Source organism: Peromyscus maniculatus, chromosome 1, assembly GCF_049852395.1.
Source record: "Peromyscus maniculatus bairdii isolate BWxNUB_F1_BW_parent chromosome 1, HU_Pman_BW_mat_3.1, whole genome shotgun sequence".
Lineage (NCBI taxonomy): Eukaryota > Metazoa > Chordata > Mammalia > Rodentia > Cricetidae > Peromyscus > Peromyscus maniculatus.
This window is the reverse complement of record NC_134852.1, coordinates 108,722,483-108,746,177: the sequence shown is the minus strand read 5'-3', so window position 1 is coordinate 108,746,177 and position 23,695 is coordinate 108,722,483. Positions and strand designations below refer to the sequence as shown.

General features: G+C 54.4%; 1 protein-coding gene across 2 annotated transcripts in view; it reads left to right on the top strand.

Annotated features, from left to right (window-relative positions):
* Positions 1-23,695, top strand: part of Myo7a (myosin VIIA) — a 73,381-nt gene that overhangs the window by 10,463 nt on the left and 39,223 nt on the right. The window contains exons 3-16 of one of the 2 annotated variants that reach the window (XM_042280167.2): positions 2,913-3,026; positions 7,747-7,899; positions 10,893-10,910; positions 12,113-12,297; positions 12,721-12,842; positions 12,931-13,073; positions 13,246-13,359; positions 14,295-14,448; positions 15,126-15,202; positions 15,468-15,587; positions 16,242-16,384; positions 17,087-17,297; positions 17,791-17,926; positions 20,745-20,851. In XM_042280167.2, coding sequence (XP_042136101.1) covers positions 2,913-3,026; positions 7,747-7,899; positions 10,893-10,910; positions 12,113-12,297; positions 12,721-12,842; positions 12,931-13,073; positions 13,246-13,359; positions 14,295-14,448; positions 15,126-15,202; positions 15,468-15,587; positions 16,242-16,384; positions 17,087-17,297; positions 17,791-17,926; positions 20,745-20,851 — 1,797 coding nt within the window. The remainder of the gene's footprint in view (positions 1-2,912; positions 3,027-7,746; positions 7,900-10,892; positions 10,911-12,112; positions 12,298-12,720; positions 12,843-12,930; positions 13,074-13,245; positions 13,360-14,294; positions 14,449-15,125; positions 15,203-15,467; positions 15,588-16,241; positions 16,385-17,086; positions 17,298-17,790; positions 17,927-20,744; positions 20,852-23,695) is intronic. The other variant, XM_006979887.3, reaches the window with a different exon arrangement.

Below are 23,695 nucleotides of genomic sequence, written 5' to 3'. Positions count from 1 at the left end.
GGCACTCGGGCCAGCAGATGTGAATCATCTCTGTTTTCTTCCCTCCTTCCCTCCCTTCCTCCTTCCTTCCTTCCCTCCTCCCCTCCTTCCCTCCCTCCCTCCTTCCTTTCCTCCTTCCTTCCCTCCCTCCTCCCTCCCTCCTTCTCTCTCTCCCTCCTTTCCTCTTCCCCTCCCTCTCCCCTCCTCCCCTCCTTCCCTTCTTCCCTCCTTCCTTCCCTCCCTCCTTCTTTCCCTCCCTCCCTCCCTCCTTCCTTTCTTCCTGCCTGTCTTTCTCCTTTGTGGTGTTGGGGATAGAGTCTATAGCCTGTGTGTCCCAGATGAGTGCTCTGCCTCCGAACCACACCACTAGTTCAGATTCTGTTCTGTGCTCACTCTCCCTGCCCTCACCCCCCACATACACTCTGCCATTCCCTCACACAGTCACATGTCCTCGCTTACACTCACACCACACACACGCTCACAGCCACTCACACTCGCCCGGCTTCTCTCTCACTGAGGCTTTTTCTGAGTCAGGCTCTGGGGAGCCATGAGTGAGAGGCTGGCCCAGCCCTGCCTAAGATAGTGTGGTGCTGGGCTGTGAGGTCAGCAGATGACTCCATTATCCACACAGCTGCCAGAGGGGAGCTGTCAAAATGAAAACCCAAGGACTGAGGAGGTGAAGCTCAGGAGTAAGAGCTTGTCTAGAATGCACAAAGTCCTGGGTTCGAGCACAACTGCATAAATCAGACATTATATGGCTCGCCCATAATTCAGCACTCTAACGGTAGAGAGGTCATCCTTGGCCATATATCAAATTTGAGGACAGCCTGGGCTACATGAGACACTGTCTCAAGAAAGAAAATGGCGACTGTTCCATTTTCTGTGTGTGAGTGGTTCCATGCCATACTTAAGAGAAAACCCAACCCTTCCGTGTGGTTCACAGGGCCCTGTGGACCTGGTACCTGTTCCTGTCATGACTCATCTCAGGGCAGCCTGGCTTGCTCCTCCTTGAACAGCACCTTCTAGCTGCTTCTGCTCTGTCCCCAGAGGACAGGCAGTCTGCACACACACACCTCTCACAAGTGCAGAATCAACGCAACCCAGCAGGGCTGAGGAAGCCTAGGCCAGGGAAAAGCCACTGCTGTGCAGCTGTGTGGACAGGCACAGGGAACCCAGGGGCTGGCGGTGAGGTGCTGAGCAGGTGTGAGGGTTAAAAAGGCAGGCACTGGGAAGCAGCGGGGAGCCCCAGATTCCCTCTGGATGCTTGGTGAACACGAACTCTCCTGACCCCTGAGCCTGGTCAGTTTTCTTTTCTGGGATCAAGCAGGGCCTGGGACTGACTGGCTTGTGCTAACTCCCATTCACATGAGCAAGCCAGGCCCATTGCGTTTCTGATGGGAGAAGGAAGCTGAAATAACTATACATCCAAGCCTTCCCCCTTACTGAGGGGCAAGGAAACTGAGGGTCAGGGGTCAGCGAGCAGAGCCTAGGACCCTGGCTCCTGAATCCAGGCCCTGAGCTGTTCCCACTGGGCCATGCCCATGGGTCTTCAGTGAGCCAGTTTACCAGGCTATTACATTTCCAGCCACACTTGACGTGAAATTGTGTGCTTGTCGAGATGCTAAGTTCTCCCACCCTCCAGGACAACTCGGGAACCCTACCCCCAAGGAACACACTTTGGTAAGATCAGAGTACAAGCATATGTTTTTACCTCAAGGCCACCGAGGAGTTTTGTGTCCTGGACCCCACCCACTTCTCTCCCCCCTGTAACCCCTCCTTAATGTCCCCTCCTGCCCCAGGGCCTTTGCATGGGCCATGCCACCGTTCTTTCCATGCATGGCTGCTCTCTGCCCTTCAGATCTCAGCATAGTGGTCTCTGCCACTGTGTGGCTGCCAAGTTGGAGTGGTCCCTCTCCTGTCACTGCTTGTCACTCTCCGTCACTTCAGGTTTCTTCCTTCTGCACTCACTAGTGTCCAGGGGGATCCCGGGAAGAGCTTTGCTCAGCAGCGACCCATCTAAAGGTCTAATGTTTTCAACCGGAAGAGAAATTCTCTATTGGTCACTGCTCCCTCTAAATCAACCAGGACTTTGTTCTCAGTAGATGTCTGTTGAATACATCGGCATGGAATATAGTTGTTCTCAGTTCATTTCTCTGAATCTGGGTTTTGTTTGTTTGTTGTTGTTTTGTTTTTTGAGACAGGGTTTCTCTGTGTAGTTTTGGTTCCTGTCCTGGATCTTGCTCTGTAGACCAGGCTGGCCTCAAACTCACAGAGATCTGCCTGACTCTGTCGCCCGAGTGCTGGGATTAAAGGCGTGCGCCACCACCGCCCGGCTGAATCTGGGTTTTGATTCAGGTACCTGAGTTAAGAGCCAGGCTTTGGCCTGGATGCTGCAGGGGACGTGGAAATGGAGCCCCTCCCCCACCACCTTAAAGTCTGGGCTCTCCTCACAGGCCAGAGATCAATGTGGCCTCTTACCCCAGGCTCAGTAGAGAGTGGTGGACCAGCAGGAACCCACTGCTAGGATGATTTGATGGAATCTTCAATGTTTGCCACAGCCTGGTGGATCCTGTGTTCTGACCCCTGTAGGGCAGAAAGGATGTGATTTGGTGTTCCTGCCTCAGTCCCTAGTCTGCCAGGTGTCTGTAGGTCCAGAAGCCATGGGCAGCACAGCCTTAGACAGGCCTGGGCTGAGGTTGCCCTCAGGAGGCTGCTCCTCTTCCTGAGTCCCAGCCCCTTCACCTGAGGGGACCTGGCTTACAGAAGAGGCAAAGAGGCGAGGCGCTGATGACACTGTGAGCTCCAGCTCGAGGCTCCCAGAAAGCGGGGGCTCCCCCTCCCTCTCTTCTGGCCCCAAGCCTCAGTGGGGGTGGGAGAGGGGGCTGCTGAGTGCGTATTGGCTCTCTGGGCGCAGCAGCATCTCCTGCCCACAGGGGGACTACGTGTGGATGGACCTGAAGTCAGGCCAGGAGTTTGACGTACCCATCGGGGCCGTGGTGAAGCTCTGTGACTCTGGGCAGATCCAGGTGGTGGACGACGAAGGCAACGTGAGTGACCCTCTTTCCCCCGGCCCTACCTGGGTAGGCTGCAGTGACCCCACCCCATCCCATCCCACCCCACACACAACCCTTCCCCCTCCGCTCCAGCGAGAGAGATTCTCTTTTGCGTCCTGTTTGCACATTTCCAAAGCCTCCAGGCCATTCTGGGACATCGGGGTGAAGGCTGTGTGTGCTCTGTTGGGGTACTCCTTGGCATGGCTCATGGTGCTCTGGAGTCAGATCAAGGTCCTTCCTTTCAAGCCTCAGTTTCCCCTTTAATAACATGAGACCCACATGTGAGCCTTCACGTCCCGAGCACCTCAGTATGGTTAGCCTCCCTCCATCTAGAAACACTGGGCTTTGTTTCGTTGGCTTGTGGACTTCTTCACCCATATTGCCCTTAGGAAGTCGGTCTAACCTATCAACCTATCACGTCTCATGGAAAGGGCCCCAGAAGTGCAAGCTTGGTAGGTCGTAATGGTGCAGGCTTGAGGAAGGAGGGAAAGATCAGAGGAAAGAGGCCTGCTACGAGGGGGGCAGGTGGTCTCTGTGAGGGCCTGGAAGGCGGCCATGGGGTCTCAGAGCAGAAGTTAGTCCACAGCATGTGATGTGCCTTTGCATGTGAGTGCATGTGCATGAGTGTGCCTATGTGTGTGCACATGTGTGTCTCTGTGTGCTCACATGTGTGTGCACTGGGGACATGTAGATGCAGAGCCCGAGAATGTAGTGTAGTGGACACATTAAGGACCCAGGGAACTTCCCCTCACCATAATCAGGATTGTGTCCAATGCAGTGACTGGCTCTGGGGACAGTCTAGCCTCGACTCCTGTCTTAGTCTCCTAGTCTGGGGAGAGCAAAGACGGACTAGTGACTTGAAGAAGGTCCTTCTGGGACAAAGGGAGGCCCAGGAGCTGTGAGCCTAGAGCAAGGAACCACTGATGTCCCTAGGGTCCTGCAGGGCCACCCCCTTCCCCCACCCCCCAGAGCTCTTGTCTGTCTTTGTCAGAGTCTGTCTTTGGACTCTCATGGCATCTGTGAAAGGTAGGACAGACAATAACTGTGACCCCCTCAGGTGACGACTGTGAGTCACAAAGTTCCGTGGATCTGGGATTAGAATTTAGGATCTCTGCTTCTGCGTGTGTTCCCGCCGCCAGCGTCTCAGCAGCAGCTACGGGACTCAGTCATAGGAGAGAGGCTGTGCCCTGGACTTGAGGCCAGAGTGCACTTCCCTTCCTTCTGAGGCTCTAGGAATCCTCCATGAGGCTGCGTCCCAGGGAGCTGTGTGCAGGGTAGGCTGGCAGCCGACAGGCAGGTGATGCTCCCCAGCCCTGAGCATGGGGACAGGGACTCTACCTGAGGGTAGAGTTTCACCTGGGTCAGGTTGCATGTCAGATGGTATCCCGTAACTCTGTGTCACTGGATCCCGAAGGTCCCCTCCCATTCTGCACACCCCCACTCCCACCAAGGCCCTAAGGGTGGGGACTGCTGGAGGGGGAGGGGCGTGGCTGGCTAGGAACATGGGATGGAGACAAGTTAGGGAAACTGAGGCCTTGGGACCCTTTTTTCTTATTTCCTTCCTTTGATACTCTAGGCCGTCGTCCTCTACCTCTGTCCTCTCACAGGCCCAGTGGCTGAGAGCAGGGACCAGGCCAGTCACATGACTTGTGCAGCGCTCAAGAGAGTGCTCAGAACAGGCTCTCTGGAGAACACTTGCAGAACACACTGGCCTTCCCACCTCTGTGAAACCATTTCCTGGGCCTGCTGGGGGACCCCACCTCCTACAGGAGAACACCTGCCCCTTAGCTTATTCCCAGACAGCTCTTCCCAGGTGTGTGTCCCTGCCCCCCACCGCCTTCAGAATTGTCCATGGTATTTCCGTGCACACACACCCCCGCCCCCCCAGGATCTCCCTCCCTCCCTTTCTCTGTCTTCTGTGCCCTTTCTGTCCCCGTCAGTCTTCACTGTCTTCTTTTCCAGGGTCTCCTTCAGAAGCAGGCCTCCACTCCCAGCCTTCTTACACTTTGGCCCCTGCTGTGGGCCGTGGACCTTGACCAGAAAGCCTCTGCCCTCAGCAGGGTGCCCTCAGCAGGGTGCCCTCGCACACAGCTTCTTAACCTGGCCAGTTATTTTACGTTGAGCCTGTCACTGTGTCCCCAGGCCCCACTTGTCTGTGGTGGGTCGTGACAAGAACACACATAGTCTTCGTAACCTGGTGGCTCAGGGTGGCCGACCCACATCTGGCTGAGTGTACCCCAGGCCCCAGTGACCTGCACACCTGACAGGCCTCTCCAGGCAAGATAGCTTTCCCCTCCCCCAGCACACCATTGTCCTCGCTTTGTTTGTGGATGCGGTCCTGGAGGCCCAGGAAGGTGACCTGAGGAACCTAACTCTAAGGGCTTGGCCTCAGTCTGTCTCCCCTCCCCCAGCTCCATCCCATTCACCAGCCAGGCCTGTGAAAGACACCCTGGTGGGGCCAGATGCCTATCACCTCCGCCCCTGCTGGCCCCTCACCTGCCAGGCCCACACAACCTGGGGAGAGCTGGTTTTGCTGATCCCTGGGTCTGGCCTTCTCTCCTCACTTTTCACAGAAACTTTCTTCTTCAGGTCTCAGTGTGAGCGCTGTCTCCTTGGTGAAGTGGTCCTCAGCACCTGGCCCTCACAGTAGCCCTGATGAACTATCTAACTGACCTATTTTGGAAGGAGTTGTGGACCAAAGGGTTCGGTGAAGAGCAGGTGGAGAGCTGTCCAGGTCCCTCTGGTCCCACTCAGGGGCCAGGGACAGGAATTTTCCAAATGGATCAGCTTATACCAGACTGTTTGGGAGAGAGGAATGTTCCACACGGTGCTGAAAGTGTAGACAGGTCCTTGACGTCACTACTGGGCCCCTTGTGCATTGGGAACGGCTGTGTGAGGGCCGGGGTTGGATTAAGTTTTCCTGCCGAAGTGCCATGGAATGCTGGAGAAGCTGGAGCAGGCCTCTGGCTGGCCCTGCCCTGACCCCGCTGAGCAGGGGGGTAAGCTAGCTCTCTCTTCACTCCTAGAGGCAGGGCTGAGCTGCCAGAAAAGAGAAAAGATGTGGACCAGGGTGTGGCTGCTGCCATGGCAGCCACTGGAGGGCCCGAAGGGCAAGATCATGCGACCGGATCTGTCGGGGGCAGCTGAGGACTGAAGATAGATTTTAGGACTTCTGTCTGGGCCAGTGACATCTAATGACAGCTAGTGTGCAGGGTGGTGACTGGTGTGTTACATCTGTTAGCAGACCTATAGGCTGTGAGGGCAGGTAGCAGAGAGGTCTCTTCTACCCCCAGAAACCATGTTTCCTCCTGGCTCAAGGTGATGGAAAGTGAGTGTGAGTGGGCTAGGACCATAGCCTAGAGCACAGGTCAGAGTCTGGGGATGTGAGAAGGTTCTTTCTTCTTCTTCTTCTTCTTCTTCTTCTTCTTCTTCTTCTTCTTCTTCTTCCTCTTCCTCTTCCTCTTCCTCTTCCTCTTCCTCTTCCTCTTCCTCTTCCTCTTCCTCTTCCTCTTCCTCTTCCTCTTCCTCTTCTTCTTCTTCTTCTTCCTCTTCTTCTTCTTCTTTTTCTTCTTCTTGTTTCTCTGTGTAGCCCTAGCTGTCCTGGAACTTGCTCTGTAGACCAGGCTGGCCTTGAACTCAGAAATCTACCTGTCTCTGCCTCATGAGTTCTGGGATTAAAGGTATGCGCCACCGCGCTCACCTGCGAGAAGGTTCTTGAACCCAGCAATCCCATTAAACCAAGGCTCTATTTGCCAGAGGGAAGAATTCATGAGCCTCCTAGAAGCCCTCATCTGCCACCTGGTGGCTGCAGGGAATAGTGCAGGAAAGAAGAAAGGGGAACTCTATCAATTCCCACCTCATCCATCTCTTAGGACCTGAAAATCTCCTCTCCCCCCCACCCCCAGCTCCATACAGTTAGGCTTGTGAAAGACACCCTGGTGGGACCCTCTGCCACTGCCCATGCGCACCCCTCACATGCTACGCCCACACCTCCTGGGCTGGGCTCGTTTTGCCGGCCCCTAGGTCTGACCTTCTTTCCACACTTCTTTTTTTTTTTTTTTTTTTTTTTTTTTTTTTTTTTTTTTTGGTTTTTCGAGACAGGGTTTCTCTGTGTAGCTTTGCGCCTTTCCTGGAACTCACTTGGTAGCCCAGGCTGGCCTCGAACTCACAGAGATCCGCCTGGCTCTGCCTCCCGAGTGCTGGGATTAAAGGCGTGCGCCACCACCGCCCGGCCTTTCCACACTTCTTACAGAAACTTTCTCTTCATCCAGATCTCAGCTTGAACGCGACCTCTATGGAGAGGTGGTCCTCAACACCCTGCCTACAATAGCCCTGCTGAACTCGCTAAACTTATTTTTATGTATTTGTTGAATGGAGCTTGGCCTTGAAGCCAAGCCCTTTAAATCCAGTCCTTTGCTTTCACTCTAGCCTTCAAAGTGCCTGGGGGACCTGATCCCCTTAATGACAACCACAGGTGATCCCCTTAATGGTAACCACTGGTGGGGAAAAAGTCTCTGCCTTGCCCTTCTTATATGTTTGTAGATAGATTCTTCAAGAGGAGGAGAGCTGCCTTGATGGGTAGAGACCAGTAAGACCCCCAGACTCAAGCTAGTCAGAGCCGATCTGGACCCTTTCACAGACCCATTGTTTCCATCCCTCTGGACAGCCTGGGCCCAGGAGTGGCAGCTGACTTGAAGGGCTATGTTGCCTGCAGGAACACTGGATTTCCCCTCAAAATGCCACGCACATCAAGCCGATGCACCCCACCTCGGTACATGGTGTGGAGGACATGATCCGCCTGGGGGATCTCAATGAGGCAGGCATTCTGCGCAACCTGCTCATTCGCTACAGAGACCACCTCATCTACGTGAGTACCACCCATCGCTGCCCCTGTGCTAGACCCAGAGGTCCAGACTCCTGGGACTTTGTCAGCTTTGCCCTGGGGTGCTCCATCTGAGGCTCCTCCTCCCAGGCCCAGGCTCTGGGCTCTTTAGGACGGAGGTTGGGGCAGGAGCTGTTCTATTGCAGGTTTACAGGACTCATAGGCTTGGAAACTAGGGGCCAGGGCTGCCCAGGGACAGGCTTAGCATCTTGCCAGTTGGGGCACCCGGAAGCTGTTGCCCTGCTGTGTTTTGGTGTGAGATGGGGGCTGGCCTGGAAGCCTCAAGTTGGGGGGAGGGGCTGTAAGTAGCGTGTGTCCCAAGGGAGGGAAAAGAAGGACCAGAGACTCTAATTAGAACCATCCAGCTCACCTCTCCCTGTAGGAACATTACTGGTTCTTTTTATTTATTTTTTATTTTTTTGGTTTTTTGAGACAGGGTTTCTCTGTGTAGCTTTGCATTACCGGTTCTTAGTGGGCCACAGAGAGGTGGTCCCACAGAGAAACAAATGCATTTGGGGGTCCCAGAGGCAGTTTATACAGGCAAGACACTTGCCCTGGAGACACTTAGCGAACAGAAGCTACCATGATTTCATCATAAGAACCCAAAACCTTTTAAAATTATTGAGGGGGCCAAAGACTTTTGTTCATTTGGGTCATAGGATGATATTTGTGGTACTAGAAATTAAAATGCAAAGTTTAAGGTACTAATTCATTAAGAACGACAGCTAGGACTATCTAGAAAGCAGTGGCCACGCCTCCCATCTGGAGCTTCGAAGACTTGCACCCCCCCCCCCACCGCCCCCAGGATCTTCTTGGTATTGACTCCCTTCCAGGGACATCCTTCCCACTGAAGAAAACGGCTTTGTTTTGAGTACTGTCAAGTGAACTATTTATCGTATGTGTGCAGGTGCTCATGTACCTCAGCGGCCACACGTGGGAGGCTGAGGACATTTTGGGGGGCTGGTTCTCTCCTCCACTTTGTTTTGAGGCAGGAGTTCTCTTGCTGCTCTGCTGTGCCGCACACTGCAGGCTAGCTGGCTTGTGAACTTCCGGGCCACTCTCCTGTGGAGTGCCGGGCTTCCAGATGCGTGTCTCTGCATTCAGTTTTTACAGGGGGTTCTGGGCTCAGGTCATCAGGCTTGCACAGTGAGTGCTTTTAATTCCTGAACAATCTCACTGGCCCTGCATGGTATAGTCTCAACCAGATGTGTACCGTTGGAGTATTCCTTCTGACCGATTACAATGGCGCCCATCTCACTGTTCTCACAGGGGAAAGACTGTGTGTGCCTGTATGTACTCAGATGGTATATGTGTATGTGCGCATCTGTGTGTACACACAGGCACATACATGTGTTTGACTATGAGTACTTATGTATACATTCAAGTGTGGAATAGGCATACGTATGTGTGCACACATGTGTATATACCTTCACATGTGTGCACACCTATGTGTGAACTTCTCTTCTCCACAGACAGGAGTATATCTATTCACAGTAGTCTGTCTTTCCCACCATTTTTATCCTAGGCCTCATTTTTGGTAATGTGGCTGGCTTGGTCCTGAGTGCTAACAGATGTTCCCTAGCTCCCTTCCCTGCTAGTCCCTGGAGATAATCCGATGCTGCCCACTCAAACCATTAATACCAATCACCTCATCACTTAACGGGCACTGCTGAGTGTGTCCTGTATTCTGTGTTAGGCATTGGGGAGATAAAGACCTTGAACCAGAGCACCAAGCATCCAATAAAATGTACTGTAGGGAACATGTGGGCTGCCATGGTGAAAGACATGGGGCAGACGGTGTTTCAGCCTGGTCCAGCAGGACAGTGAAGGACTTTGGGCCACAGGTTCAGTGGAGGACTTCCTCATCTGCAAGACAGAGTAACAGATGAATACCATGTTCTGAGGCTGTAGGAAGCAGGGATGGGTGGGTCCCAGCAGAGAACAACCTGGTTACAACCTAGCGAAGCTGTAGGCTGCAAGTGGAGGAGAGATGGAGCAAATGTGGGAACAGGAGCCAGGTGGGGACGCACCACAGGAGACCAAGAAGGATCTGGGAGCCTGGGCCAGGGAGCACAGCTGAGACAGTGGCCTGATGACAGGGAGGAGTGGCGGGTCCATCTGGGTGAAGGGCGTGATGGTCCTGGAGACTGAGAGCAGGGCTGGAGGGGTGCTGGTTTGGGAGTCCTCACGGCCATCATGTGGTGACCTCCGGGGGTGGGACACTGAAGAATCTTGAGTTCACGAGGCCCTTGGGTCGCAAGCGGAATGGAAAGAGCCTGGAGCAATGGTGGAGGGCAGGCTCCATGTGCAGCCGCAGGAGTACTGGGACGCTGTGACATCTCCACAATCCTTTCTGTCACTTCCCCTGCCACTGAGCTTCTCGGGGTGACTCTATAGGCTGGGTCATTAGGTCCGAAAGGGTAAATGACATCTGTCATCTATGGCTGCCAGAATGACCTTTCTCCAGCAGACCCCCCCAAATGTCATGGCCTTTGGGCCTCTATCCCTGTGGCTGGCCAGCCCATACCTCCCACTGAAGGATGGAGGGGCTCCTGGGATCTGATGGTGAGGGCTGGGGAGTGGCTTTGTGGTGACAGATGTCACATTCTTGAGCAAGTGTTAAGAAGAGATTAAGGTGGCACTTATGCCCCTGGTACCCAGCAAGGATGCTGCCTTGGTCCTTTAGTCTCCACAGCAGCTCTGGAAGGAGGCAGCGAGTCATCCCCTTTCACAGATGACCAGACTGAGGCTGGCCAAAGGGATACTCCTTGAGGCTGACTCTCAGGCGTAGACGGGCTCCCCATCTGGAGACAAGAGTCCGCTGTGTTCCATAGCTGTGTGGGATGGAGCTGTAACAGGGGGGCGGGGTCACAGGGTCCTCACCCCATCGTTTAGCCTAGGCCTGGGCTCCTGGAGACCTCTCTGTGGCTTCTTTCCCATTGACTGGTTGTCTCTACCTGTTCCTTCCTTTGTTACAGACCAACTGTGGAGGGCTGGTGAGTGGGGGGCAGCAGCAGCCCCCGGGAGGCTGTGAGGCTGGCTGGGCTGGGCTGGGCTGGGCTGGGCTGCTCCTCTCTGCCTCCTCGCTTCACTTCTCTTCTTACTCAGGCTCCTGGCTCTGAGCCAAGCTGTGAAAGTGAATCTTGGGTGCTCCTGGCTGCAGGGCTTAGAGGAGGTGGCTGAAGGGGAAGGGAGCTTCTGGAACTGGGGTCTCCAGGCTTGGTCAGCGCTTCTCTGCGCAGCTCCCCAGGCCTGGGCTGGGTACCACAACTGCTTTCCCCGCATGCCACGCATGCCACGCTGGGCTGAGCTGCTGGGGAATGGTGGCCGCTCTGGTGTCGCGCACTGAGTCCTGGAAGGGCGGCAGAGGTTGGGGAGACAGGCGAGGCTGCCACCTCCCCTGTGTAGAGACATCTGTCTTCAGCCTGTCTAGGCTCCAGACATCAAACATCTGTCACCAACAAACAACAGGCAGGGCCTGACCTTTCCTAGCTTGGGGTGAGCTGGGAGTAGGGGGAGTAACTCCACCTCCATTGCCTCCCCCTGCCCTGGCAATGTCATTTACCCTTTTGGACCTAATGACCCAGCCTATAGAGTCACCCCGAGAAGCTCAGTGGCAGGGGAAGTGACAGAAAGGATTGTGGAGATGTCACAGTGTCCCAGTACTCCTGTGGCTGCAGATGGAGCCTGTGTGATGGGACCCCAGGGCACGGCAGGAAGTATTGTTCATGCTCCCATACAGGAACAGAATGGAAACAGCCTTGGGTCCCCAAGCTCCATCCGTGGGCTCGGCAGCTACCTCTGCCCTGGGGGAGCTGCAGAAAAAGTCCCTGAGCCCCCAGCCCCAAATCCCAGCCCCTTCTGGACCACAGTCCAGCCTCAGCCCTTCTGCTCTTTATGACTTGACTTAGGCCCCGCTCGTGACTTCCTTACCGTCCCAGTCTCCCCTCTGAACACCACACAGTGTTTGAAGCTTGCTTTAAAAGCCTTAGGTGCAGAGATCGGGCCGAAGGAGGGAGCCGGTAGTTGAGTTGTCCCTGCCTTGTGCTTTGAATCTGAAAATGTCTCGTTCATCTTCACATCCTTTGAGCAGACAGGATCATGTAATCCAGGCTTAGGGACCTCCTGCCGTCCCCTCCTCCCTCCACCCGACCCTCGCCACCTGACCGTGTAAACTCCTGTCCCTTGCCGGCTGCAGACATACACGGGTTCCATCTTGGTGGCTGTGAACCCCTACCAGCTGCTCTCCATCTACTCGCCGGAGCACATCCGCCAATACACCAACAAGAAGATAGGGGAGATGCCCCCGCACATCTTTGCCATCGCGGACAACTGCTACTTCAACATGAAACGCAACAGCCGGGACCAGTGCTGTATCATCAGGTGGGTGGCCCAGCCAGCCCCACTCCCGGTGTGAGCTCCAGTCTCTGCCCTCCTGCTACGACACTAGCGATTGTCCCTGTGGTTAGAGCGCCATGATGGTCCCCAGGAGCTGGCTGTGCCCTCGGTGCTGTGTCACAGTGTATAAATCGCCCCCACATTCTCAGATCTTACGTTCCTCTGAACACCACAAGGGCTGGTTTCCTATTAAGCCGTGGCAGCTGAAATCTGTCTCCCAAGCAAGAGGCCAAGAGCTTCAGTTGAGCAGTTCACATGGGTCATGCTCGATGACCAGCAGGGATGGGGGTGTGGCGGAGCCCTGTGCTCCCTGAGAGCCAGGCCGTCCTCAGCCTACAGTGAGACACATCAGCTGGGCGGGACAGCCAGGGCTGAGGCCCATCCTGCCACTCCCACCCTCTGCTGCAGCGGGGAGTCCGGAGCGGGCAAGACAGAGAGCACAAAGCTGATCCTGCAGTTCCTGGCGGCCATCAGTGGACAGCACTCCTGGATCGAGCAGCAGGTGCTGGAGGCCACTCCCATCCTGGAAGGTAGGGCCAGGTTTGGAGGGTGAGCCGGGTGCTGGCGCCGCCCCCGTATGCTCCTCCAGTCTCACCCGTATTCCCTACTACTCTGCAGCGTTTGGGAACGCCAAGACCATCCGCAATGACAACTCCAGCCGCTTCGGCAAGTACATTGACATCCACTTTAACAAGCGTGGTGCCATCGAGGGGGCCAAAATAGAGCAGTACCTGCTGGAGAAATCGCGAGTCTGCCGCCAGGTGAGCCCTGGCTCCTAGTGCGGGTCGTCCCTGCGTTGGGTAGGTGGGCACCACTGTCCACGTGGTCCGTGCCACCCTTTACCATGCTGCACTTACCCGAAGTGTCCAAGGTCCCCTGTGAAATTCCTGCCCACGCGTGTTCTCTGGTCCCGATACTGGTGTCCGCTTCCAGGCCACTGACGAGAGGAACTACCATGTGTTCTACTGTATGCTGGAGGGCATGAACGAGGAGCAGAAGAAGAAGCTGGGCCTAGGCCAGGCTGCTGACTATAACTACTTGGCCATGGTGAGGCCCAGGTGACACCTGGGGGTAAACACCTGTCTCAGTCATGTAGACAAGACCAGACTCACCAGTGTGACTCTGTCCCAGCTCCAAGCCTTCCCTTGTCCCTGCCTGTCCCAGCCCACCCAGGCTTGTTTGTGCCTTAAAGCCCTCCCTCAGTGGGGCACATGTCCCTAGTGACTTCTCACCACAGATGCATTTCTCGAGGTCAACACGGGACAGGGGGACACAGCACACAAGAGCCACAGATCTACATACGTGGACCTGCTCATACACATAGGCTGGGCCTTCTAGGATTGTGGGAGCTGGTTGCTGAGACCTGGGCCTCCAGTAGCAAAATTACAGTTACGAAGTAGTAATGAAAATAATGTTATGGTTGGGGGTCACCACAGCATGAGGGTTGTATTAAAGCGTCGCAGCATTAGGAAGATTGAGAACCTCTGTTCTAGGGCCTGTGCACACAGCAGGCTAGGTTGAGAACTCCACTCCACCTCCCTGGAGAGAGCCTGCCCAGGATTTAAAGGTGGTGTGGGTGTGGCAGGATTTCAGTATACTTCTGTAACTAGCTGGCTGGTGCACGCGCACGCATACACACACACACACACACACACACACACACACACACACACACACACACACACACACCAATGAGCAGACCGTGTCTATAGTTGCCCTCTGTGGTTCACACATGGTTACAGTTGATGGGAGTTCCCTAAGATTGGGCACCCTGGGGCTGTGAGGAGCTGGTGAGGTGCTGGCGCTGTGAGCTGTGAGCTGTGAAGTGAATGATGGGGTGGGTCTGGTGTCAGTGCCCAGTTCTTCCTCAAGGCAGGGTGCCCTAGAGAAGCCCCTCAGGAGTATTCTAGATATCCTGGAGCCATGGCCCTCCTGACCCCCCCCAGCACCCTTCTGTCCTCCTTTTTATGCCCCACCCCCAGGGTAACTGCATCACCTGTGAAGGCCGGGTGGACAGTCAGGAGTATGCCAACATCCGCTCAGCCATGAAAGTGCTCATGTTCACAGACACGGAGAACTGGGAGATCTCGAAGCTTCTGGCTGCCATCCTACACATGGGCAATCTGCAGTACGAAGGTGAGGATGTCACGTGCCACAATGCCACACCCCATTCAGGTGGCATGGCACCTAGCTTCCAGGGGTGCTGGTAGTGCTGTCTGCCATGACAGGTATATGAGACGCAGGCTGAGAGGATGTCAGCCTCAGGGGTGGTACACTGTGCGGCAGTCCCACCACAGAGCTGGTGGGTGAGGTGTTCTGACGTAACAGGAACCCTGTGAGACCTCTTCCATACTTGGTTTCTTCCTTAAGGCTAAGTGTCCTCCAGAGAGGGTCAATCTTTGAGTTCATACTGTGGTGTGAATGACCAAACAGCTGTCTGTAAGGGGCAAGACAAAGCAGAGCGTGCACACTTATTTGGCACCACTGCATACCAGAGTGGAAGGTGGCCCATTGGAAGAAGGCACCGGGGTCCACTCTGCCTTTTCACTAGCGCCCAGCATGGGTCCTGGGCAGAACCGAAGCTCTGGGAAGTTCATGCAGTGAATGAATGTCCTGAGACAATCTCAGGCTCGTACTACCCTCGTGGCGCCCCGCGCTGTCATGAGAACATTCATCAGCTGTATATTGGCCAGGGATGATGCTCTCTGTGGACAGGGCAGGTCCCTGAGAATAGACATGGCAGCCTGCCCCTCCTCAGAGTCCCCCTGCCCCTCTGCCTCCCTTCCCGACGCTGTGCCCCTTTCTCCTGGCAGCCCGTACATTTGAAAACTTGGATGCCTGTGAGGTCCTCTTCTCCCCATCACTGGCCACAGCCGCTTCTCTGCTCGAGGTCAGTGCCAGCCTCTGCCCCTCTGTCTGTCCCTCGGAGGCCAACTTCTGACTCAGTCGGGCTGGGGTAGGAATCGGCTGTGGAGCCCTTGGACAGGAAAGTTCTGTTCAGTTAGGGAACAGCTTTGTGCGGTCCTGGGCCACTGTTCCTACAGTGGGTGGCACTGTGAGTCTGGGCTGGGGAAGAGATGGGGAAAGGGAGCCAGCTGGGATGAAAGGCAGTCAGGGTGAGCTCGGCTGGGCCAACGCCTGGGTGTCTGATCTAGGTGAACCCCCCAGATCTGATGAACTGCCTCACCAGCCGCACCCTCATCACCCGTGGGGAGACAGTGTCCACCCCACTCAGCAGGGAGCAGGCCCTGGATGTGCGAGACGCCTTTGTCAAGGTGGGTGAGAGGAGCGGCTGTCTGTTCTCTTTGCCCCGCAGAAGTCTGAGCTGTTGATGGACAGGCGCAGGTGTTTCCAAGCTGGGCCTTGCTTCGGCAGTCCCTGGGCTAGAGGCCAGGCTAGAGTTTCTAGTTCTGTGATGTCCAAGTTCCTTCTGTCATCTTCTGAGCCCAAAGGCCAAGCATCCCGTAGGAGTTGGCTCTGCACTCCCCAAGGGACCCTGCTTTGTCCCCCCAGGCCTGCTTTGATCAGCTGTCCTCAGCCAGTCCTCTTAGGACTCATGAGATCTGGCTGGGTAGAAGATTCCCAACCCTCATGTCGCCATACCCATGTACTTGCCAGTCACAAAGTCACTAGTCCGTGCCAGCCCTGTGCCGGACTCTGGACCCTCAAGGTGTTCAGAAGGTGGGGAGACGTTCAAGTGAAGTTGCTGGACCCCAAGGTGACTCCTTCCAGCTTCAGGGTCAGGGGAGTTTTTAAGGGAGCAAATAAGTAGTTGCTGAGGCAGGGATGCTATAGAAGGGACAGCCGAGTGAAGGCTTGGGGGTGTTAAGAGCATGGGCGAGGCTGGAGCAGGGACACAAAGGGTCTAGAAGTGGGGACTGCCTCCCAGGAGGGTCTGACTTGCCCCATGGTTGACGGGTGCCTTTCAGGGCATCTATGGGAGGCTCTTTGTGTGGATTGTGGACAAGATCAACGCCGCAATCTACAAGCCTCCCTCCCAGGAAGTGAAGAACTCTCGCCGGTCCATCGGCCTCCTGGACATCTTCGGGTTTGAGAACTTCACTGTGAACAGGTAGTGTGAGGGACCCCCACGCCTGGGAAATCCCATGTCTCTTTATTCAGGCTGCATTCGCCTCCCTCCAAGAACACCCCCCAAGTGTGGGAAACTTGTGTTTCAGTCATCCTGGAGATCCCTTTCATGCCCAGCCCCAGCTCAGCTGAGGCCAGCCCAGTTGGATACTGAAGAAACTTACACTGTCCTGGGTACCTGGGAGGTGGTTTCTGGTCTCTGAGCTTATGGCCACAGTCACTGTAATGCAGGATGTCACAGCGTCCCCCAGACTACCATACTGAATATGAGAGTCGAGGCTGCTGTTCAGCTGAGCTGGCATCGGGGCTCCCTCTCCTTGCTGGATCTTGTCAGCCTTGGCCTCTCTGTGATTCTGGTATCTCTCTATGATCCACCTTCCTAGTGTTCTGATCTTTCCCCCCTTATTGGTGGACCCTATGTGGGGCCTGATCACTCAAGGAAAGAGCCCTGAGCCTGGCTTCTGGCCTACCTCTCTTCTGGTACTCAGTGACCTTGGGCATGTCCTTTGCCCTTGCCAGTCCCCAGAGTCATCTTCTGCGTAAGGGTTGGACTTGACATTCCCACTCCAGCCCACCTGATGGGAGCTTTATGCCCAAGGTCATGCTGCAGGTAGAGGCAAAGCCGGGTCTGGGTGACAGGGCAGATGTTGGGTACCACGTGTCCATGGTCCTCTGCCCTTCGCAGCTTCGAGCAGCTCTGCATTAACTTTGCCAATGAGCACCTGCAGCAATTTTTCGTGAGGCACGTATTCAAGCTGGAGCAGGAAGAGTATGATCTTGAGAGCATTGATTGGCTACATATTGAGTTCACTGACAACCAGGACACGCTCGACATGATTGCCAACCGGCCGATGAATGTCATCTCCCTCATTGACGAGGAGAGCAAGTTCCCCAAGGTGGGCGCACCAAGTCTCAGCTTCCCCATCTGCAGCCTGCCCAGGTGCCTTGGGCTGGTTGCAGAGTGTTGACATGGTGATCAGGGATTACCTGCATTCTACTGGACCCTGGGCCAAACTCTCAACATCTAAGTACTCAGATGGTTCAGGATAGATGATGGACTATGGCTTGATTAGGGGATGGGAACATAGGATTGTCCTCAGGGAAAGAAATTGAGATTCGAATCTTGCTATATTGATCAGGCTGGCCTTGAACTCCTGGGCTCTAGACATCCTCCAGCCTTAGCTGTCCAGGATTTTAGTCATGAGAAGAGCTGCCATAGACTGGAGTGTGCATTCAGTGGTGTGTGGTTCCAGTTCACCCACTTCACAGAGGGGCATCGAGGCTGTGTGATGGGGGCAGCTACTGAGAAAGACAGGGGAGGGCTGGGAGGACATGGGGAGGGAGCCACTGGAAAGCAGCGGCTTAGCAATGGCCACTCTGCTCCCTCAGGGCACAGATGCCACCATGCTGCATAAACTGAACTCACAGCACAGGCTCAATGCCAACTATGTGCCGCCCAAGAACAGCCACGATACCCAGTTTGGAATCAACCACTTTGCCGGCATTGTTTATTACGAGACTCAAGGTACAGGTGCTGGTGGGGTGTCTTTCTGCCTGTGCCCCAACCTTCTCTCTCTCTAGGCTAGGAGTGAGACCACATGATGCAGAGTTCAGAGGAGACAAGAAGAGGCCACAGGAAGCATGCCATCCTGTGCTTTGCTTTTTTCTTTATTTTTGCCTAAAAAACAAACAAACAAACAAACAAACAAAAAACCATCTCACTGTGCAACCCTAGCTGGCCTGGAACTCACTAGGTAGACCAGGAACACAGAGACCCACCTGGCTGCCTCCTGAATTCTGGCCTTGTTTTTTCTTTCTTACGATACTGGGAGGTCAAAAGCTGTGCTACTATAGTACCCGACCCCTGAGCTACATCCCCAGCCCTTCAAAAGCTGATCTTTCTAAGCACATTTAATTGTGGCAAAGCACACACAATACAGTTTGCCATGATAACCGCCTTATACTATAATTCAGGGCATGGCACATTTGCAGTGCTGTGAGTCATCACCACCACCCTTTCCGTGACTCCACACAGAAGTCAGTCCACCCACCATCAGTAACTCCCATCCTTCACCCCCCGGCCCACCCCCTCCCCTCTGCCTCCTGGTGCTATGGTCCCACCACCTAGGTACCTCGTGCAAGTGGAGTCACAGGATTCGGCTCTTAGATTCAGTCTGTTACTCACTTATCACAGTCCCATCCGGGTTCATCCGCGGTGTGGCATGGGTCAATTCCCTTTGTTTTCATGGCTGACTAATACTCTGCCACATGGATATACCACACTGTTTACTTCTTCACGTGCTGATGGGAAATGGTTGTTTCCCTTCAGCTAGTGTAAACGGTGCTGCTGTGGACGTGGGGTCTGTGTGAGTTTCTGCTCTGGGTTCTTTTTTTTTTTTTCGAGACAGGGTTTCTCTGTGTAGTTTTGGTGCCTGTCCTGGATCTCACTCTGTAGACCAGGCTGGCCTCCAACTCACAGAGATCCTCCTGGCTCTGCCTCCCGAGTGCTGGGATTAAAGGCGTGCGCCACCACCGCCCGGCCTGCTCTGGGTTCTTATGAGAGGGCTTAGTGCTCCTTCATATATGGGGAGACTGAAGCTCAGAAGGGAGCTGAACTGTTCTTCTATGACCTGGTATAGCCTAGTAGACTCGAAGAGAGGCCTAGAAACTTCCAGCAACAAGACCAGCGCATTGAAGGGAGTGCCCAGACATCTTCCCTCCCCCCAACGGCATGCAGCTGGTTCATTTGAAGCTGAAAGTCGGGGGGTAGAGAGATGGCCCAGGAGTTAAGTGCTCTCCCAGAGGACCTGAGCTCAGTGCCCAGTAAATGAGTTAGGTGGCTCACAATTACATGTAATTCCAGCTCTCAGGGATCCAATGCCCTCTGTGGCACCCACCCACACATGTCATATACATACAGAAAGCTAAATCTTGATGAGTATGGTGGTACACTCCGAAGGTAGAGATGGGGGATCTCTGTGAATTCTGGACCAGCCAGATTGACAGTCTGTTTTCAAAACAAATCTTAAAAAAAAAAAAAAAAAAAAAAGCTAGAAGCAGGCAGTGGGGCAGTGGTTGGCACACACCTTTAATCCCAGCACTTGGGAGGCAGAAGCAGGCGGATCTCTGTGAGTTCAAGGCCAGCCTGGTCTACAAAGTGAGTTCCAGGACAGCTAGGGCTACACAGAGAAACCCTGTCTTGAAAAATAAAATAGGAAATAGAAAAAAAAGAAAGAAAGAAAAGCTGTAGCGGGGTGAAAACCTAGCTCACTCGGCATGCAGTTCTGCAGTTCCTGTAGCTTTGCAGCTTTCCTGCAGAGAGCCTTGCTGAACCTCCAACCCACCCGGGTGTGAAAGGCCAGCCCTAAGTTGGCATCCGCTGTGGGTGTAATACACTAACATCCTGCCCATTGTCCTGCAGTCCCACCCAGGGCCCAAAGCCCCTGGCATTCGGAGTGGTCGAGAGCCATGCGGCAGGCTCCCTCATGAAGTGGCCCAGAAATCTGTGGTTATATGCATGCTGCGACCTTTCTCCTCTCAGACAGGGACACCAAAATCTTGAAAGGCACCTTCATGTCACATGATGAAGCTGGCATCTCTCTAATAAGAGACGCTGCCATTGTAAATTTCATGCGGCCATCACCCATGTCATGAGCAGGCCCAGGATCTGCCCTCAGCGGTGGTGGCCCAAGTTCTGTATTCGGCAGGGTTCCACCCCTCAGGCATCTCTAGCCTGTGGATACCTCATCTCCTGCTCCACCCTAGCTCCTCTGTTGCTGAGAATGGCAGTGCCCTCTGGGTGTGGGGAGCCTTCCTGGGTTGGCACCAGGGTCTTGGGTTCGAGTGTGAACTCTCCCATGGCTTCACGGACACCAATCTGTCATATGGAGAAGGTAGTGAGTGCCTGTCCCAGAACACAGGCAGGGATGACACTGTCAAATTCACCGTCCTGCCTAGTTTGGAGGTGGTGGTCATCAGTTGCCTTATTGATGGCTTATAGCATCTAGATGTGGTCTCTTTCAGGGGGCCATGTACCCTGGCATCTTAGTTTAAAAGGCTGATAGTGGCTGAGGGATGACCCAGTTGGGAAGGTAGCCTCGCTTTCTCCTTGAGACAGAGATCTCCTGTACTTGTTATATAGGCTGAGTGGGGATTTGTGTTTGAGGGAATTGCTCCTCATTTTCTCTGTCATCTTGGGGAAGTCAGTGTCCCCTCCAGGCCCAGCCCCCCCACCCTGTGGAATGGATGTGGGTAAGTTAGGCGAATGCCCAAGGTCCTTCTGGATGTTGTGGGTTTGGGGAGCCCTTGCTGGAGGAGTTATGTCTGCCCTCTGCCACTGGCAGGCTTCCTGGAGAAGAACCGGGACACCCTGCATGGGGACATCATCCAGCTGGTCCACTCTTCCCGGAACAAGTTCATAAAACAGATTTTCCAGGCTGACGTCGCCATGGTAAGGCTGTTGGATGTCTCTGTGGGGAGAAGGGGCCTTGGAAGCCAGGTCTGAATCTAGACCGCACCCGAGTCTTGTTTGTCCATGGAGCCCCTTGAACTTGAGCGTCGGAAGCGGGGACAGGGCTTGGCTGGGGCTCTGGAAGGGAAGGCCTGCCAGAGGCTGCTGTCTAGTCCCGCTCTACTGACCCAGGATGTGACTGAGGCATGAGGCTCAGAGAAAGAAGGGCTATGTGGGAGGTCACTTGGGACTTGGGACTGGCTTTACCATGTAGGTCCCCCAGCTAGACAGACATAAGGGGAGACATAGGATAGGTGTGGCGTGTGGGTCACTCCAGACCCTGAGCTGATACAGGGGACTGCCTGCTTTGCCCCCTGTGAAGCCCAGCGGGTGTCACTTGGAGTTTCTTGCCGCGCTGGCTGTTTGCCTTTCATTCCATTCCTTTCTGGGTCCCTGCTTCCTAAGGTCCAGGGGAGGGGAAGCAGGGAGGGCAGAGTGCTTGGGAGGGTGGCCAGAACCTTGACCTCTAGCCCAGGCCCACCCCATCCCGTCTCAGTGGCCTTCCACCCATGCCTCTTCTGCCTCACCTGCCTGTGGTTCCCCTTATAGTTTCTCTGTGGTTATTCATCGGGCACTGTCGGCCAGGCAGCGGCTTCCGTGAAGGTAAAAGCCCCGGCCTGGGGCCCAGGATGACCGTGGCGGGAGAGCTCAGCCTTATGGGGCTGACTCCAAGGGAGAGAGGGATGGATTTTTTTTTTCTTTTGTGGAGTGTGATTTTTTTTTGTGGAGTGGTTTTTGGAGTGGTTTTGGTGTTTGAGTTGTGTGTGCTGCAGTAGTCTCGGTTTCTTAAGGGGGAAACTGAGGCCCACAAGAAGGCTGAAGGAGGCTCCTAAGCCCTTTCTGCCTCACCCCTGTTATTCACCTCCTTCATGTCCTTAGACTAAGAACTCAGGAGGACTCCGATGACATACTTAACTGTGGGCACAGGTGGTCTTCTGTTTCGCAGATTCAGGACTGAGGTCAAGAAGGGGGCTTCATTCACCTTAGTGACACATCCTGGGGTGGAGGGTGGTCGGCTAGGAAAGCTGCCTTGGTTCCCACCGCAGGTCTTGGCTGCCATGATGCATCCCAAAGGTGTTAGAAGCCCTCAGCTACTACACCAGCCCACCTCCTCTTTGTCTCTCTCTTCCCTGTTCCCTCTCTCTTCTCTGTCCAGTGCTGACCTCATATTTGGTCTGCTCCTGGGCCTTCCCAGAGCCCCAGGATAGACCCAACACCCTGGGCATTAAGGGGAGGCGTATGTACCAAGCCTGTCTAGATAGGGACTCTCTTCCCTCCTGTGGATGATTCTGGTCCCTGTACTGGTAACGGGCACACACACACACACACACACACACACACACAGGAAGCATTTTTTCCCCCTGACTGTGATACATATAGACACACTAGCAGTGATTGAATGTGACCTTGGACAAGTCCCTTCACTGTGCTGAGTCAGGTTCCAATGCTGATGTGATACAATATGTCATCTAGAATGGGTCAGGTGGCAAGAGTCTGTGAATGTGTGTGTGTGTGTGTGTGTGTGTGTGTGTGTGTGGTGTGTGTGTGTGTGTGTGTGTGTGTGTGTGTGTGTGTGTGTGCATGTATGTGTATATATGTATGGAGGCCAGAAGGCCACCTCAGATAGTGTTCCTAAGAAGCCATACGCCTTGTTTTTTGGGACAAGGTTTCTCATTGACATGGAACTCACCAAGGTTAAGCTGGCGGCCAGCAAGTCCCAGTTCTGTTTTGCCTGTCCCATCTCCCTGGCACTGGGATTACAAGTGCGCACCACTTAACTTATCTTTTTGCATGTGGGTGTGGGGGGATTGAACTCAGGTGCCTACACTTGCAAGGCAAGAACTGTACCAACTGAGTTATGCCCCCAGACCAAGAAAGGCCTGCAAGGTCTGGAGACTTGACTGCCCTCTTGTGGAATTGTCCCAAGACAGTGTCTTAGCCATAGCGCTTCTGTCAGGGTGGAAGACCACAGTGCTTGCTTACAGGAACCTAAGTCCCCAGCCCCTGAGTTCTCACCCTTTGATTCTTGGGTCTGCTACCCGAGGGCAGTCAGGCTTCACAGCCTGCCCTGACCTATTGACATGGGGACCAGTGAAGTGGAGGAAGGCCACCTTCCCACATACGGGGTGCACCCAGATGAATGTCTCACCCCAGTCACATCCACAGGACAGTTGTCACTCCTGCCTGCCATGTGCCTGTTCATCAGCCGACACCTGACACCGTGAAGACTTCTGTCTTCCCTCAGATCTGTTCTGTACCCATTTCACATTAGCCTTTGGACTTTGGGCTTCAGTCTTTGCCTCATTCCCAAGCACCCACAGATGACCCAGGAATCTAATCACCAGGAACGAGGCTGTCCCCAAATAAAACAGAACCAGATGAGAACCCCGATGGCCGAGACAGGGAGAACAGACTCCACATACTCATTCATCCATTCCCCCACATGCACTCACACACTCACCCACTCAGTCATTCACTCATTCAATCTACAAATGCTATTGAGTCCCCTCCATAGGCCACACATGTCCTAGGTCCCGGGATGTAGCACTGAACACATAGAAACAAAAGGAAACCGAACCGTGTTCTCGCTCTTGTGTTCTAGCAGAGGGAAACAGTGAGAGAGGCAATGAATGGATAAAGCATGCTGTGGGGGGTATGGAGAAGGACAGGGCGTGGTGGCAGGGCCCTGTCATTGTGCATGAGGCTCAGGACAGGCCTTACTTGGAAATTTATAGGAAAGTGAAGGCACTACCCCTCCCCCAGGGGGACTTTGCAGGGAGAGAG